Source organism: Diadema antillarum, unplaced genomic scaffold (assembly GCF_040938485.1).
Source record: "Diadema antillarum isolate AM-2024a unplaced genomic scaffold, OU_Dant_1.0 seq00001354_RagTag, whole genome shotgun sequence".
NCBI classification, from domain to species: domain Eukaryota; kingdom Metazoa; phylum Echinodermata; class Echinoidea; order Diadematoida; family Diadematidae; genus Diadema; species Diadema antillarum.
The window spans coordinates 250,502-266,434 of NW_027272118.1; the positions used below are offsets into that span (position 1 = coordinate 250,502).

At 36.5% G+C, this 15,933-nt stretch overlaps 1 protein-coding gene across 1 annotated transcript in view; it reads right to left on the reverse strand.

The window, feature by feature from the left end:
- Positions 1–1,340: 1,340 nt before the first annotated feature.
- Positions 1,341–15,933, reverse strand: part of LOC139708596 (osteoclast-stimulating factor 1-like) — a 40,763-nt gene continuing 26,170 nt past the window's right edge. Inside the window, exon 9 of the mRNA XM_071620536.1 lies at positions 1,341–1,850. Within this exon, the coding sequence (XP_071476637.1) occupies positions 1,807–1,850 (44 nt within the window). The 3' untranslated portion in view covers positions 1,341–1,806. The remainder of the gene's footprint in view (positions 1,851–15,933) is intronic.

Here is a 15,933-nt window from a genome sequence, read left to right on the forward strand (position 1 = left end):
ATACTCTATTCAAATATCCTCTTGTCTATATCATATAACCGCCTGCCTGTTTATCATAGCAACGAAAGACATAGCTATATATTCCTTCACAAAATGTTCAAAATTTGGACATATTAGAATCACATTTCATCTTGAAAGCACAGTACAACTACAAATACATTTAGTGCATATGGTGTATATCAGATTCATTTTCATCAAGTATTCCACAGAATTGTTGAATGCCTTACGAGGAACTCGGAAGACAAAAAATGTTTTCCCTGCAAGGATTTAATTCAAAGTCATCACCATGTAATGAATACGCTCCTCTCAAGACGGATGTAAGTGCCATAGACTGGTTTACTGATATGATGATAATCATATCTAAAATAGAGGTTATTCCTGACAAAACAGGTTAGTGAGTCTTGCCCATCTTAGCAATGATGGTGTTTATGTTAGAGTTCAGAGTTCAACAATCTACCTATTTACTGATTGCATATGATGGTTTCTAACTTTTAACTCCCAAGCTGCATTTTCATTTTTCATTTTCACAGACTAAATTTACAATGCTATTTTCTGGCCTCATATGAGTTGTCCTGCAGACAGAACATGTCTGATTAAAGAAGAAAAAAGTGTCTGTTTGTATGTGTAATTTGTATATACTACATGCTGATACAGAAGTCGTTGAGTAGTTGTGTTGCTTACTATGAGAATTCGTACTGGCCATATTATTACAACCAGCTTGATAACTTGTGTAGTACAGGAAAGTTGGTTCAATGGGCAGACACACATTCACTGAATGTCAGTCCATGGAATCACTGTCAAATGAAGATATTGTTGTACATAGAAAACCTATTTTGTGTAGCTACTGATTCTATGCCACCAATACTGACAGTCAGTGGTCAAATAGGGGGAAAAAAAGCTATAAGAATGAATGGAATTCTATTTGTTTGTTTAGTGGAGAGATACATGTACTAAGATTGTTCTTTCTTTTCATTAGCTTTTACTCTCCATGAATTAGATTGGATGCTCAATCTGTATTATTATGAACAAGAGGAAATTTATTGTACAGATATTACATAATGACATTGAAATCTTGAATGGATTATTTGTATTTTTGTGTGCAATTTGGAAAGTATGATAATCATGTTAGAAGAAGTTTTTTTAACATGCAGAAATTGTGTTAGTTTTCAAAACACATGATTGCAATACATACAGTTCCTTTACACTATCATCAAATAATCACACGTTTTGCTGTGATACAGTACACCTTTCTGGTACATTCTGCTCAAATACATGTAGTGAATTAACAGACAGTATATACAGCATCCCGGCTGCAGAGATTTGTTGTTGAACTACATTCCACATTTACAGTCTTAAATTTGCAGATTTGTATTTCTTCCGCATTTTGTTTCTTTCAACAAAACAGTTAAAAGCCACCAAGACAAAGAACACTCAATGCAAATCCAGAGAGCATCTGCCAATTTTTGCTCTTTTTTACATGTACATAATTTTTTAGGCACATAAGAGAGTAGTACACATGCACCAAAAAACAGAAGAACAAAACAAAGACACAATGTACCCATATAGAATTCTAACTTTATCTCCCATCTACTAAGAAATATGAAATATATAACTATATAACATCATATAATATATATATTTGTGAGTCACCAGTGACATACAAAAGTTGATTCTTTCTGTCCATTGTATCTATTGATATTTTGCTGTTTGTGTTGGTCATTTTTTCGTTTGTTTTTGTACAAAAAATAAATATTTACATCACACGAAAGTTTAAGGCTTGTTTCCCCTGTCACCTTTGTCCTGACCTCAGTCAGAATCCTCATCATCCAGGTAGTCATCATCGTTGTATCCTGGGAGAAGAGATACAAAAGGAGAGATGAGATACAACATGAGAGAACACATGTAAAAAGAGAGAAGAGATACCAAATGAGAGGGTTGATACCAAATGAGAGAATTGATACCAAAGGACAGAAGAGATACCAAATGACAAAAAAGATATCAAAGAAGAGATGAAATATGAAAGGAGAGAAGAGATAACAAATGAGAGAAGAGATAATAAAGGAGAGAAGAGATAACAAAGGAGAGAAGAGATAACAAACAAGAGAAGATATACCACAGGAGAAGAGAGGTAGAGATACCAAAGGAGAGAAAAGATACTTAAGGAGAGAAGAGATAACAAAGGATAGAAGAGATGATAAAGGAGAGAAGAGATAACAAACAAGAGAAGATATACCACATGAGAGGAGAGGTACCAAAGGAGAGAAGAGATACCAAAGGAATGAAAAGATACCAAAGGAGAGAAGAGATAACAAACAAGAGAAGATATAACAAATGAGAGAAGAGATAATAAGGGAGAGAAGAGATGATAAAGCGGAGAAGAGATAACAAAGGAGAGAAGAAATAACAAAGGAGAAAAGAGATGATAAAGGAGAGAAGAGATAACAAACAAGAGAAGATATACCACAGGCGAGGAGAGGTACCAAAGGAGAGAAGAGATACCAACGTAGAGAAGAGGTACCAAAGGAGAGAAGAGATAACAAACAAGAGAAGATATACCACAGGCGAGGAGAGGTACCAAAGGAGAGAAGAGATACCAAAGTAGAGAAGAGGTACCAAAGGAGAGAAGAGAAAACAAACAAGAGAAGATATACCACAGGAGAGGAGAGGTACCAAAGGAGAGAAGAGATACCAAAGTAGAGAAGAGATACCAAAGGAGAGAAGAGATAACAAACAAGAGAAGATATACCACAGGAGAGGAGAGGTACCAAAGGAGAGAAGAGATACCAAAGGAGAGAAGAGATACCAAAGGAGAGAAGAGATAACAAACAAGAGAAGATATACCACAGTAGAGGAGAGCAAAGGAGAGAAGAGATACCAAAGGAGAGAAGAGATACCAAAGGAGAGAAGAGATACAAAAGGAGAAAAAAGATAACAAACAAGAGAATCAACAGAGAAGAGAAAACAAAGAAGAGAAAAGACACCAAACGAGAGAAGAGATACCAAAAAGAAAAGAAGAGATACTAATGGAAAGAAGTGATACCAAATGGGAAGAAATTAGAATATCAGAAAACAGACTAACGTGCATGGCAAACTATGAGTGACTCGGAGGGCATTTGGCAGGAATCTCAACAAAGGCATTGGTCATATTATAGATATTATCAACATAGAAAAATGACACAAACAAAAGATATGAGAAGTACCTATCAATTAAAAAGAAGTATGAGTAGATTTGTAGTATTTGAGGAGTTGAATATCCTAGCAACCTAACAAGTGAACAATAAACATAGAGTAATTGGTTTTGCTCTTTCTTCTATCACACATGTAGACAATAATGCATGTACCTTCATGAGTGGGCGACATGAGTCAGGTGACAATTGGTTATCACGATATGTGAATGTGTTGATAAATCGTGGTATTTCTCTTTGAAACAAATATTGCAAATTAATTTAATAACAATCTCTTCCTGTTGCATTTCTTAACAGTATATGCATGCATTTGTAAATACACCAAAAAGCAATTCTCAAAACAAATCTAATTCAATCTCTAATGAGCTTTTAACGAATGCATTCTTGGGGTAGGGAAATTGTCTCTTTCATTACTGCAAATTTGGTATCAGTTCCAATATTCAACACTTCGTTTTTGAGCAAGAATGGTATATTTCAACAAGCAGTTTACAGACATGATGAGGGTGAGGTTTGACCATAACCTCATATAGTATTCAACATGACCTTCAACATACCTAAAAACAAAGAGACATTGGAAGATAATTAAAAAGTGAAGAATGAATGAACAAAAACAAGTCTGGCTGGGTGAAGGGGCAATGAAAAGGATTCATTCCATGCTCTGAAACATGACAATGTGCATTTGATGTCACAGGTAGGAAAAGGGTCAACATTCCAGCAAATCACAATCTGAAATGTGGGGGGGGGGTGTGGGAAGTGGCGAAGATATTTCAGGTTAAAGAAATCTAACAGGTGCCCTTGAATAGACTGCTTGAAACTTGCTCGATCCTTAAGTACACTTTCAACATCGGGTTCAAGTTTGCTTTACTAAATAGACTCAAATCGGATGGGACAGAAAAGCAGACTGAGGTTTCATCAAAATCGAACCTGCTATGACAGAGTTATGGAACTTTAAGATTTCATGTGTTCTTTTTAAAGAGTGATGTTCATGCAATTACATTATATAAAAGTGGATAAAATGAAAGTGGGGATGTCATCATCTCTTCTAACACGCATGCGGTTGCAACCACAACCGCTCTGGTGAAGCAAGTGAGACTTTTTATTTTTTTCTGATTATATTTTGATGAACCGTCTACCATTTTGAGTGTCTAATTTACTCTAGTTGATATCAAAGGAGAAATGGAATCACCTGTCTTCAATGATAGAAACTAGATGTATGTATCATTATACAGTATGGAGATTATATATATCAAATATCTTCCCCTTAAAGGAGACCATAAGAACGCATGAGTTGGGGCTCAAGGAAACAGAACAAAAGAAGAAGGCATGCATAGATTATGCACAGGTGAACTCGCAAGCAAGCGGTATTGTAATGGAATTACACTGCTACATTTCTGAAATATGTGAACCTCCTATGTCATCATCCTTGTTCAGTGTAATTTGTTTAAGGTTTTTCAAAGTATTGTTTCTCTGCTAAAGAACCACAATAAATTCCACAAATCTGTACACAGAGTTGTTGATTTATGTACTACATGATGTGAAATTATGAAAATCGTCTGGAATGTCCCTTTAACTCTTACTGTCCTTTGTTTGCTGAGTGAGATTCACACCAGCGAGCCTTCTTTGCTGATTGGTTCAGATGCCTTGGAAACTAACTGCCAATGAGTAAAGGTTAAAACCTAATTCCCCAAAATCCCTATTGTGTCACCATGGCCTTCTTGTTGGACCGAGGCACATTGCTACATCTCAGTGGGCTTGCTAATTCTACGACTCAGTCATGCTTGGTTGGCTTATTGAACGCTGATGAAAAAACCTGGCAAGTTAAGCTACATGCTTGGACACATAAAGGCCCGAATTCATGAAGGTGGTACAAATGAAACCATGGTCTAAACCATGGACAAGACCATGGAGTTCCAAGTGTCGCACGGAATATTTAGTTATGAAATTTGCCATTTCGTCGACAAGATGACCGTTTCGTTAACGAAATTATCATTTCCTGGACGAAATGTTCATTTAGTTACAAAATGTTGTCATTTTGTTACAAAATAATCATTTCATCGACGACATGACTAATTTCGTAACGAAACATTCCATGCGACACTTGGCGCTCCATGGTTTTTGTCCACGGTTTAAAACATGGTTTCACTTGTACCACCTTCGTGAATTCGGGCCAAAGGGTTTACTGAAATCATAATGCCAAATTGTGGGCCTTATTCACTACTTCTCTGCCGGTAGTTAGCTCGGAATTTTATCAGGAGTTTATCTATAACGGTTGTAGCACAATTCAAAATAATCAACTGTTGTAGGTGAATAAGTTTCTACCACTTGCAGAATGAGAATGAAGTCAAACCAGGCTCCAGTAGCATTCATGTTAGATGTAATACCACACTAGCTGCCTTGTTCTCAATTTGCACAACACCTTCCTCTCTAAATGTGATTGACCGATATTCAAGACAGGATTGCAATTTTGGTAATGTCCACAGAAGCACTTTGCAGAAAGAAGTTTGATGATGTTTACAACACATACAGTCCCAGCGTCAATGCCCTCATAGGCACTTCATAGAACAGAAAATCACCCAAAAAACACTGAATTCGTTGCGAGAGTTTGTCCGAGTAGTATTGCTAATTCATGAAAATAAAGTGATGCATAGTTTATGATCGTGCACTGGGATAGGAGAAGGTAATCATCCTAATGCAATGTATAATCCTCCGGTTCACGATGCATCGAGAACCAGAAATATTCATGACCGCCAAAAAGGGGTGACACAAGTAAAAATATGATATAAAAAAAGTGAAACTCTTCAATACATTGAATTTTCTAGTAATCCATGCCATATTTATTGATTGCTATATCATGGCGTGTATTGCAGTCATTACATTCTGATCTTCTGACGGTTAAATCAATATAATTTAGTAAATAGAGGTACACTCACATACCCATTTTACTTTTTCTACTACACTATTCCATCAGAAATAATTGAATCAGACTATTTGGCTACTTCACCAATAACTTTCAAGCAGTATTGGATCAACAAAAGGTTATTTTTGTCATGGTTTTATCCTTTGACAACATTGCATAATGCTTTTCTTCTGTGTTTAATAAAACCTTTGCAATCATAATTTATTTTTGTGCACAAAAGTACACATTTGGCTTCTGCCTGGGCATTATGCCCTCTTTCTTTCTTCATCAACAGATTATGACATCATCAACTCAGTATTAAAATCATCAAAGGAAAACCAGGGAATTATCCTCACAAGATCCATAATGCAAAGGCTCACTGATAGTCTGCAGTCATGAAAACTATTGGAAATAATGACAATAAGGTCTTCTTTACCCAGAGTAGCTTCTTCAGTGTTGCCACTGCTCTACCAGTGTTACCTGCTCTACCAATATTACCCTAATGTTGCCAGGTACCCATTTATACACCTGGGTCAAGAGGGACATGGTGGGTAAAACATCTTGTCCAAGGACATAAGCACTAGGCGGGATTCGAACTCGGGTCTTCTGATCAGGAGTCAGGAGTGTCATCTGGTATGCCACAGTGCCCCCACATAAACATCTCTACGCACAAGCCTGTGCATCAAAGTCATATTTTGAAATACTTGGAACATCCTACAGGCTCCAACTGGATCTTAAATTTTTGATAAATGATGCACCATGCAATAAGCTGGGGTAATTCTATATCTTGGGTTTTACAGCGTTATGTGGCATCATCTTGCATTCGCATGATGTACAGTTACATGTACTTGTACGACCATCATGGCAGCCAAATTTTATTTAGTCGGCAATAATGATTCCGATGTTAAAGGGATCGTATAGTTTTGGTTGAGACCTAATTTCAGGTTTCTAACATTTTTTTGGTGAGATAATGAGAAACCTCTTATGAAATAGGAAAGAGCATGTAATTCTATGAGGAATTCAATGTTTATTTGATGAAAATTGGTTTTGAAATGGCCGAGATATCCAAAAAAAGAGTGATTCTAATAAAGTGTGGGACCCACATTTTATTACGATCGCTTTGTTTTACTTTGTTTTTGGATGTTTCAGTCATTCCAAACCTGATTTTTATCAAATAAACTTTGAATTCCTCCTAAAATGGTATGTTCTGTACTATATCATAAGTGTTCTTTTGGTATCTCGCAAAAAGTTAAAAGCCCAATTCTCATCTCCACCAATACTGTACCATCCCTTTAATTCAATAATGTCATGACATTTTTTTTTCTGTAATTATGACATTTACAATGACAATAATTCTTTTCCACACTTTTTTCAAAACATATACAATTTTGAACAGTAATTTAGAATGAGATTTAGAATTTTAAAGGTATCATTTACCATTTGTAGATGAAACACAAACCCAGCTTTAGTGCTTCAAATTAGTTCTAAAATGTGAGTTAGGAATAGAAACAACAAAATTAATGTAAAAAAAAAATCTGAAACAGAATAATCAATGTTAACAATTGTTTAATATACAAAATGTGAACAATAGTTATGATAAAAATGTTTCTAGACTAAACCGCTGACAGTTATGGTTTAGTGTGGAAAATAGTGATATCTCCTTATACTTTAGGCTTTATCACAAAATTTTATATGGTAGGATGTTTTGTGATGAAACTGACCTACACATGTGCATCAAATGTGATACAAATGAATCTCTAACATTTTTGAAATCACTGCACTCCATTGGGTAAACAGTATCGTTAACCCACAAACTCATCCTACAATTATTTAAAATCTTACTTCCTCCGTGGATTGGTAAAGCATAGTGTAGTGCTGCTGTCAGTGTGTGACATTGAGATCACTGGTATAGTGTGTGTAATGATGTATGATGCTGCTGCACTTTTAATTTGGGGGGGATTTGGATCGTGATGCTGATTGTGCTATCCAATGCGATTTTTATGTTCACACTAGTAAAAATCTTCAGATTTGGATCGTGATTCAAATCTTAAGATATGTATCCCGCTAATTGCACTAGTGTGAATCCCACAATGGCAGGTTACTGCAACACAACTCAACTTTTGTGGAAAGCTAGTATTAAGAATTTGCTTTTTGATTTCATGAGCCAAAGAAGGAAATTTAGAAAAACTTTGCCAGTAGATATATGGCAAACCTGTGTGGCAATGGCAGCTAGGTCTTTCTTAATTTGCATGGAATAGAAGTGTATAACTGTTTTGTGAAAATATGTGAAATTTCCATTATATAAATTTCTTTTTATATTCCTGGTCAAACTTTGAGGAAATCTCCACTAACCCCACATTATATAGTTTATTTTGATTTTTTTAAAATTCACTTGTGAACACCAACTCAGCTTGAAAGTATGTGTACTGTAAAACACGATATATTCACGGCACAACATTTTCGTGAACTGCCACTGGCATTCAATGCATATTGTGTATGTAAGAACTTTCACATGCATTTTAATTTCGCAAATCTTGGCTCTTGCAAAATTCGCTAAATTAAAATGCATGCGAACACTCCTCATTACACAGTACTAATTCATTCAAACACAATTCAACATACCTTTGACCACAGCACTCTTTAAAAGCCAAAATATAGTTCTCAGAAGGGCTCAAAATTCATCTTACATCATGAAAGAGTTTGCTTGCAGTATTTGCCAGGATATTGAGTTTTTTATTAGCATTACTGTAAAACGAGAAATTTTCGCGTGCATTTTAATTTCACGAATTTCGCGAGCGCCAAAATTCGCGAAATTAAAATGCACGCGAAAGTTTTTGTCTACACTACATGCATTGAACGCCAGTGGCAATTCACGAAAATTTCATGCCGCGAAAAAGGCTGTCAGCTCCAATTTGCGAAAATTTCATGCCTCGAATATATCATGTTTTACAGTATTTCTTTTTAGTGTTTTGAGATCAAAGGTACAAAACCATTTTGATCATAGTACATGACTTTTATTCCTGAAGTGGTCTCCCAATTCAGCAGGGTACATGCAGGTAGGCACATTGACTGTGCCCGAACAAAAAAACGTTTTCCAACAAGCTGCATATATGTGACTTACTCTGGTGCGGAAGATTTGTAGATACAGTCAACCTTGCTAAAGTTGACCATGCATAAGTTGAACAATCGCCTGGGTCAAAGGTCTGTTCAAGCCCTCTTCTCTTTATATTTCATTGATTTTAACCCCTCATAAGTCAAATTTTCTCGAAGTCGAAGCTATATCTTCAGTCCAAATCAGTCAACTTTAATAGGTGAGGTTGACTGTACTGCTGTAGTGCGATTTGTCTTCTGTAAAAGTGGTTTCTTTCGCATACAGAAACTTTCGCGGTTTCCATCGGTGCTGACTTTTTCGCGTGTGTTTAAATTCGCGGTCGGTAATGATAGCGTTGTAACAAGCGACGAGTTCAAAACATTTTAGCATGATGTTAAATTCGCGGTTCAACCTCAAAGCGCGAAAAGCGCGAAAATAAAACCACTGCGAAAGAAACCACTTTTACAGTATTACTGATCAGGTATTCGCTGAGATTGTAGTACTTTTGGAAAATTTTCTCTATTTTTTTTGGCTAATATGTCACATTTTTGTTGTTACCCCTACTGAAATTGTGTTTACAGTACAGTATCATTTCACACATTTGCTATGCATACATGTACACATTTTAGAGCAAAAATTGACAGTTCTGCAGGCATATGAGAACTAAGTTTTCACTTTGACAAGACTTCAGATACAAGAATTCTCTCCCCCACAGTGGCAGCAGAGGCAGAGTCTGTTTTAAGGTGTGTTGGGAGAACACAACGTTAATGATATTTCCTATTCCCCCCCCCCCACTTTGCCGCTGTTTTTATTTTTGTTCCCAGAGTGTGTACAATATTGTGCACAACACTGAATTATGTCCTTCTAGCCTATGTTTGACTCTCCTTCATAAATTCTGAATGCCACAACGAAATCATTCTGTGCTTTCATAATTAATAACAGCACTATTTTCGCAAATAAACCAATCATCGCAAGAGCCATTGCATAATTCACGCACAGTGTAGAGGACTTTCAAGGCAGCAGGGAAATATAGGGCTTTTTACACTTGTAAATTTTTGCTTAGCCCCGGACCAACGGTGGGGCTAAGGGGGGGCCTTAGCCCCACCGTTGGTACGGGACTATCCTTAGCCCACTTTCTGTCTGTTTACACTCGTTTTTGCCAAAGTGGGCTAGCCCCACCGATAGTACGGTACTATCTGGCCCTGCAAAATAGCAGGGGTTAGCACCGCAATTGCGGTGCCGAGCAAGTGAGTGTAAACAGAACGAAAAAATAATCCTGGGCTAAGCGACGGAGACGAAGTCCGACCCTCACTGACCAATCAGAAACGAGGTAATCAAGCGCTGCCGGTGCGTGCGTGTACGTGTACAGTACACAGCGTAATTATGAATATTCATGTGGTTTGGAAAGTCCGGGGCTAAGAAATACGAGTGTAAAAAGGTCAGTTTTCTCCTTAGCCCCGGACAAGAGATAGTACGGGACTAATTGGCGAGTGTAAAAAGCTGAAAAAAATTGGTACGGGACTAACGATAGTCCTGGGTCAGAGAAAGTCCGGGGTTAAGAAACACAAGTGTAAAAAGCCCTTATGACAACTTTTCAAGGACTGTTTGGTAGTTTTCACTCACTGTAAAAGAAATGGAATCACACTGAGCGATTGAGATCGTCAAACAGCAGTCATGTTTCATGTGACTGGTGATGCACTGCTACAACTTTTGTACTGTTTGCCCTCCTTTTAGGTCAAAATTCTTGGAATATTGCACAAGTCCTTGGAGTCATGTACTGCAGAGAAAATAATTCCTATACAGAGAAAAGAATTCTCATCCAGAGCAGAGAAAGGAAATGTTTGATGCTCGTGGTGTCATTTACTAATGAAGTCTAAAATGGCTGCAAAATGAAACAAAAGCATCTGACCTAATTTGATAAATGACTCCTGACAAGTCAAAGTTTTAATAACAATATATCTGTTACCGTGCATTCCCATGATAACCAGCATGGATGTAATGAAATTCTCATCACATCAAAGTAAATAGGGCCTATTTAGGTCCCAAAAAATGTATATATCTTTAGGCGCTGTCAGACTGGCAAAAGATCGAGAAGTTTAAGATCGCAAAGTCTTTGCGATCTTTTGTTGTGGGGTCACATTGGCAGCCAAACTTCTCGATCTTTGGATCGAGAAGTTTGGGCCATCAGTGCATGTTCGCAAAAAAAGAAGAAAGAGTGCACCTTCTGATGGTTAGTGATTTTGACAGAACAATGCACGCCTATACATGACAATGGCCTCACGCCTCGGAGATAATGCCCGCAAGCAGGTGGTGGACTGGTCATGTGACAAAGATCGCGGAGTTTCAGTTTGTCGTGGTCACACTGGCAAAAAATCGAGAAGTTTGGAGGGGGTGGGGAAAAACCCCTAGTTGATGTGGGAAGTTTTGCAGGAAGTTTGCAGTCACACTGGCAAAACTACGAGATCTCCAAGATCACGATCTTAAACTTCACGACCTTTTGCCAGTCTGACTGCCCCTATTATGTACTTTACTGTTTGGTTACAAAATTACAATTAAATTTTGATATAATGAAACAAAACCGCCAGTCCCAAGGTCTTATACTATAACAGGAGTCAGCCGTATAAGGTTTAAAAATACATCAAAGCAAGATTAATTGATTCGTTACCATTAATGTTTGAATTCATTGTTTCATGCAGTTAGTTTATTCTGCATATAACTGTATACAATTACTTTGGCGATGGAAGACTGTTGTGAATTTGTGTATCTGTCTGCCCTGTTCATCTAATATTCAAAATTCACATGATAGATGCATGAGTGTTTTAATAGCAGAACTTCAAACACCGACGGAAAATCAAAGAGCACTTAACCTAGTGCAGTCGGGGGACTGATCTGATGAATTTGTTTTTAATATTACAAGAAGTATTGTAAATGTTTTCATCAATATTGGAACATAAACACTGAGTGGCGATGAAATGACACCATCAGATATTTAAAGCAAAATCTGTGGCGAGCGAGGGATGAAACACAAAAGCCAGAATCATGAAAAATTCACTTGTTTCGGAGAAACAATTGATATTTTGTCATTAAACCTGGTACAATGAGTCAGGTACAGAAGGGTAGTTAACTATTCATATTTGGGCTAAGTGCAGAGAAGGGGTAAAAGGTCAAGGCAAAGATTGTTAATTTTTTGAAAATCCATTGCTTTCATAATGTATGAAGAGGTTAACAGCACTTAATCAGTCATCACTCAGAAATTTTTCCTTTTTTTTTCTGAGAAGTGTCTAGAGTAAATGGAGGTGAGGGGATTTGCAAACATGAAAGTCAAGTAAACACACAAACAAACAAACAAACAAACAAACAAACAACAAGCATAAATAAAACCAACATTCGTATGTTTTGATACAAAATGAAGAGTGTTTCAGTGGTCATTCAGCCATATTAATGAGTTTTATGCAGCTTGCAGGAAAGAAAGAAAGATTACTCAGTACTGACTACTTGTGGGAACCTTCTGAACTTCAATCTAAATTTCAAATTCAATTTAGGTCTGCAACTTTGTTAAGAATAAAATGTAAAAACAAAAAATACAACAATAACAGAAATTTTGGTAAAATATGTTTTCCTACAAAAGTCAGGTTTCACCAAAACTAATAATTATAATAATAAATCATTTATATACAAAATACAGCAAATTGATGCATTCTCTCCTCCTTGACATGTTCCATGTTGCAGGTGCCGTTACAATAATCCTTTTCTGAATGATGTTTGATGAAATGACAGCCCTTTCTTCATGACAAAATCACTGAAAAAATAGTGGCTCTCAATGATTTACTCACAAAGGGAAAAAAGGGGCCAAAGTAGGGGGGGGGGGGGGAGTGGAGGTATCATAAATGGCCTGGTTTGATTTTTACCTAAAAAAGAAAATAATTATGCTTAAAGTGACAACAGATTAACATAACTATGCATTTCTGTTGTACAGTTTTCAATACTATATTTCAATATTCAAGAATATATATATATACATATATATATGTACTTTTAGATAGATATGATGATTCATTTAAAAAATAATATTCATCTATCATCCTTAACTATCATTTTCTATTAAAAAGGTCTTAAAGGACAAGTTCACCTTCATAAACATAAGGATTGAGAGAATGTAGCAATATTAGTAGAACACATCATTGAAAGTTTGAGGAAAATCGGACAATCCGTTCAAAAGTTATGAATTTTTGAAGTTTTTGTGCAGTAACCGCTGGATGAGAAGACTACTGCAGTGTGTGAATAACTTAGATGTCACATGCGTACAACAATATAAGGAAAATATAAAGAGAATTTCACAAAATTTCATCTTTTGAAAAAAGTACACATTCGTCCGACTTGTTACCAACAAATGTTATGGGTAATATTATTCCCCCTGCCTTTAGAAAGAGGCAAGTCAAGTGCTCTTTTATTATGCAAAAAAAGTGGAAATATGTTGAATTTTCTTTACATTTTCTTTATACTGTTGTACGCATATGACTCACAAGCTGTAGTAGTCTCCTCATCCAGCGGTTCATACACAAAAATTTTAAAAATTCATAACTTTTGCATCGATTGTCCAATTTTCCTCAAACTTTCACTGATGTGTTCTACTAATATTGTTGCATTCTCTCAATCTTTATGTTTATGAAGGTGAACTTGTCCTTTAAGAAGGATGAGTGTGCAGATCAGGAATTGATCCACATACACACATCATATGTGACTCTGCACCTCAAAACAAACAAAAAGTCGCCAGACATGAATTTTTAGTTAAGACCATATTCTGAAAGAGCAAACCTTAAGCTTTAAAATGATGTATAACTCAAATCAAATGGACTCTCCTAACCTATCTAAATATTGGAAAAAAAGCACAAACTCAGGAAAAGTGTGAACTGAGAAAAGAGGCTCTGAAATACAGTGTCTATTCAAGCGCTTAATCTTTACCAAACAGTGCTGGCTGTGCGATGAATGGGACAAAAAACAGGAAGTACATCACCAGAGTAACAACAATGAAGGGATTATCAGATTAAAATGAAATTAAGCATGCCTCATTAACACATTCTGCCCATAATTAATGCCAACTTTCAAAGCAGTAGCACTATCCTTTCAAAAGTTATTAGAGTTGAAAGCGAAGAGTGTGGACAATGTTTTTCAGAAATGAAAATGGGATTCTAAAGACACACCTAATCACACTATTCTACCAAAAATGTTCGAGATAAACTGCTTAAAAACACACTTTCCTGCCCGTTTTATGATACCAATTTTTAGCATAATGTAAAAGAAGAGTCGTTCTTTTAGAAAATATGAAAAAGTCAAGTTCGGCTAGGTTGACCCATTTCACTTATTTTCAGTCCTCACGCAAAATCAGTGTCTGCGACTTTATGTTCGTTTTGAGGTGCACAGTCACATATACACATGTCAAATCAAAACATAATACAAAGTGAAATCATACACCATGCCCGAAATAATAAAATTACAGATAACCCCATTGTGGTCACATTGCATACGATACCAAATTCAATTTGTGTGGTGTTTGATTACAACAGGTTCGCTTACATCTGCGAGTGGATAAAAATGCATGAAATTCACCAGAAAGTTACAGTGAGCAGCGATATCGGGTAAAATGGGGTGGACACGATGAGAGAGGAAGCGGAGGTGGGAAAAGTGAAGAAAATGAAGTGAAAATTTGACCACACACACACACATACACAAATACACCACATTATGCATATTGCATGCCGTCAGTTGTCAACTAGGGCGTGAAGAAGGGCACATGCATACATCTTGTGATCATAGAGTTGATTTTTTTTTTTTCTGTATACTGAGAATTCTCCTTTCACTTTGGAGTGGGGGGGGGGGGGGGGAGCAGATGAGGCAGGCCAGCAATGGCAGAGTGGTGATGATGATGATGATGATGGTGATGTTGTTGATGATGATGATGATAGTGATGATGATGATGATTGATGATGATGATGATGATGACGACGACAATGACGACGATGATGATGATGACGATGTTTAATGATGATGATTGATGATGATGATGATGATTGATGATGATGATGATGATGACGACGATGATTGATGATGATGATGATGTTTAATGATGATGATTGATGATGATGATGATGATTGATGATGATGATGATGATGATGATGATGATGACAATGATGATTGATGATGACGATGACGATGATGACGATGACGATGATGATGAGTTTGTATATTTCCTGTACCATCTCCATTCTCTGGCTTCCCATCATTTTTTGTTTGTATTTACCTGGACCATAAAATTACCTCTTCCCACCCGTTGCTATTCAGCAGCCAACAGGCAGTACTTATCTCATCATAATAGGGCTTCTCCCTTTACTGTGATTAAACTGATAACATATTCATCATTATACATCACCTTCTCTTTCTCTCTCTCTCCTATCTCTTCATCTATCTTACTTTGTATCTTCCCTGCATCTGCCTATTCATTCAATTTTTCATCTACTTTCTATCCATCCTGTCACCTATCCTTCTATCCTACTTTATCTAACAATCTTTGACATGTACAGGTTCTCAGCTTTTCATGGACTCACCTAGGAGTGCATCTGGTAATCTATCAATCAACTACTTACAAGAATATTTATCTATTTCTATCCATTAAGCAACACGTACCTATTCATGAATATACCGGGCAGTGTATCACCCATTACTCTTTAAATTAACGCATCCATTGGTACATATATCCGTCAAA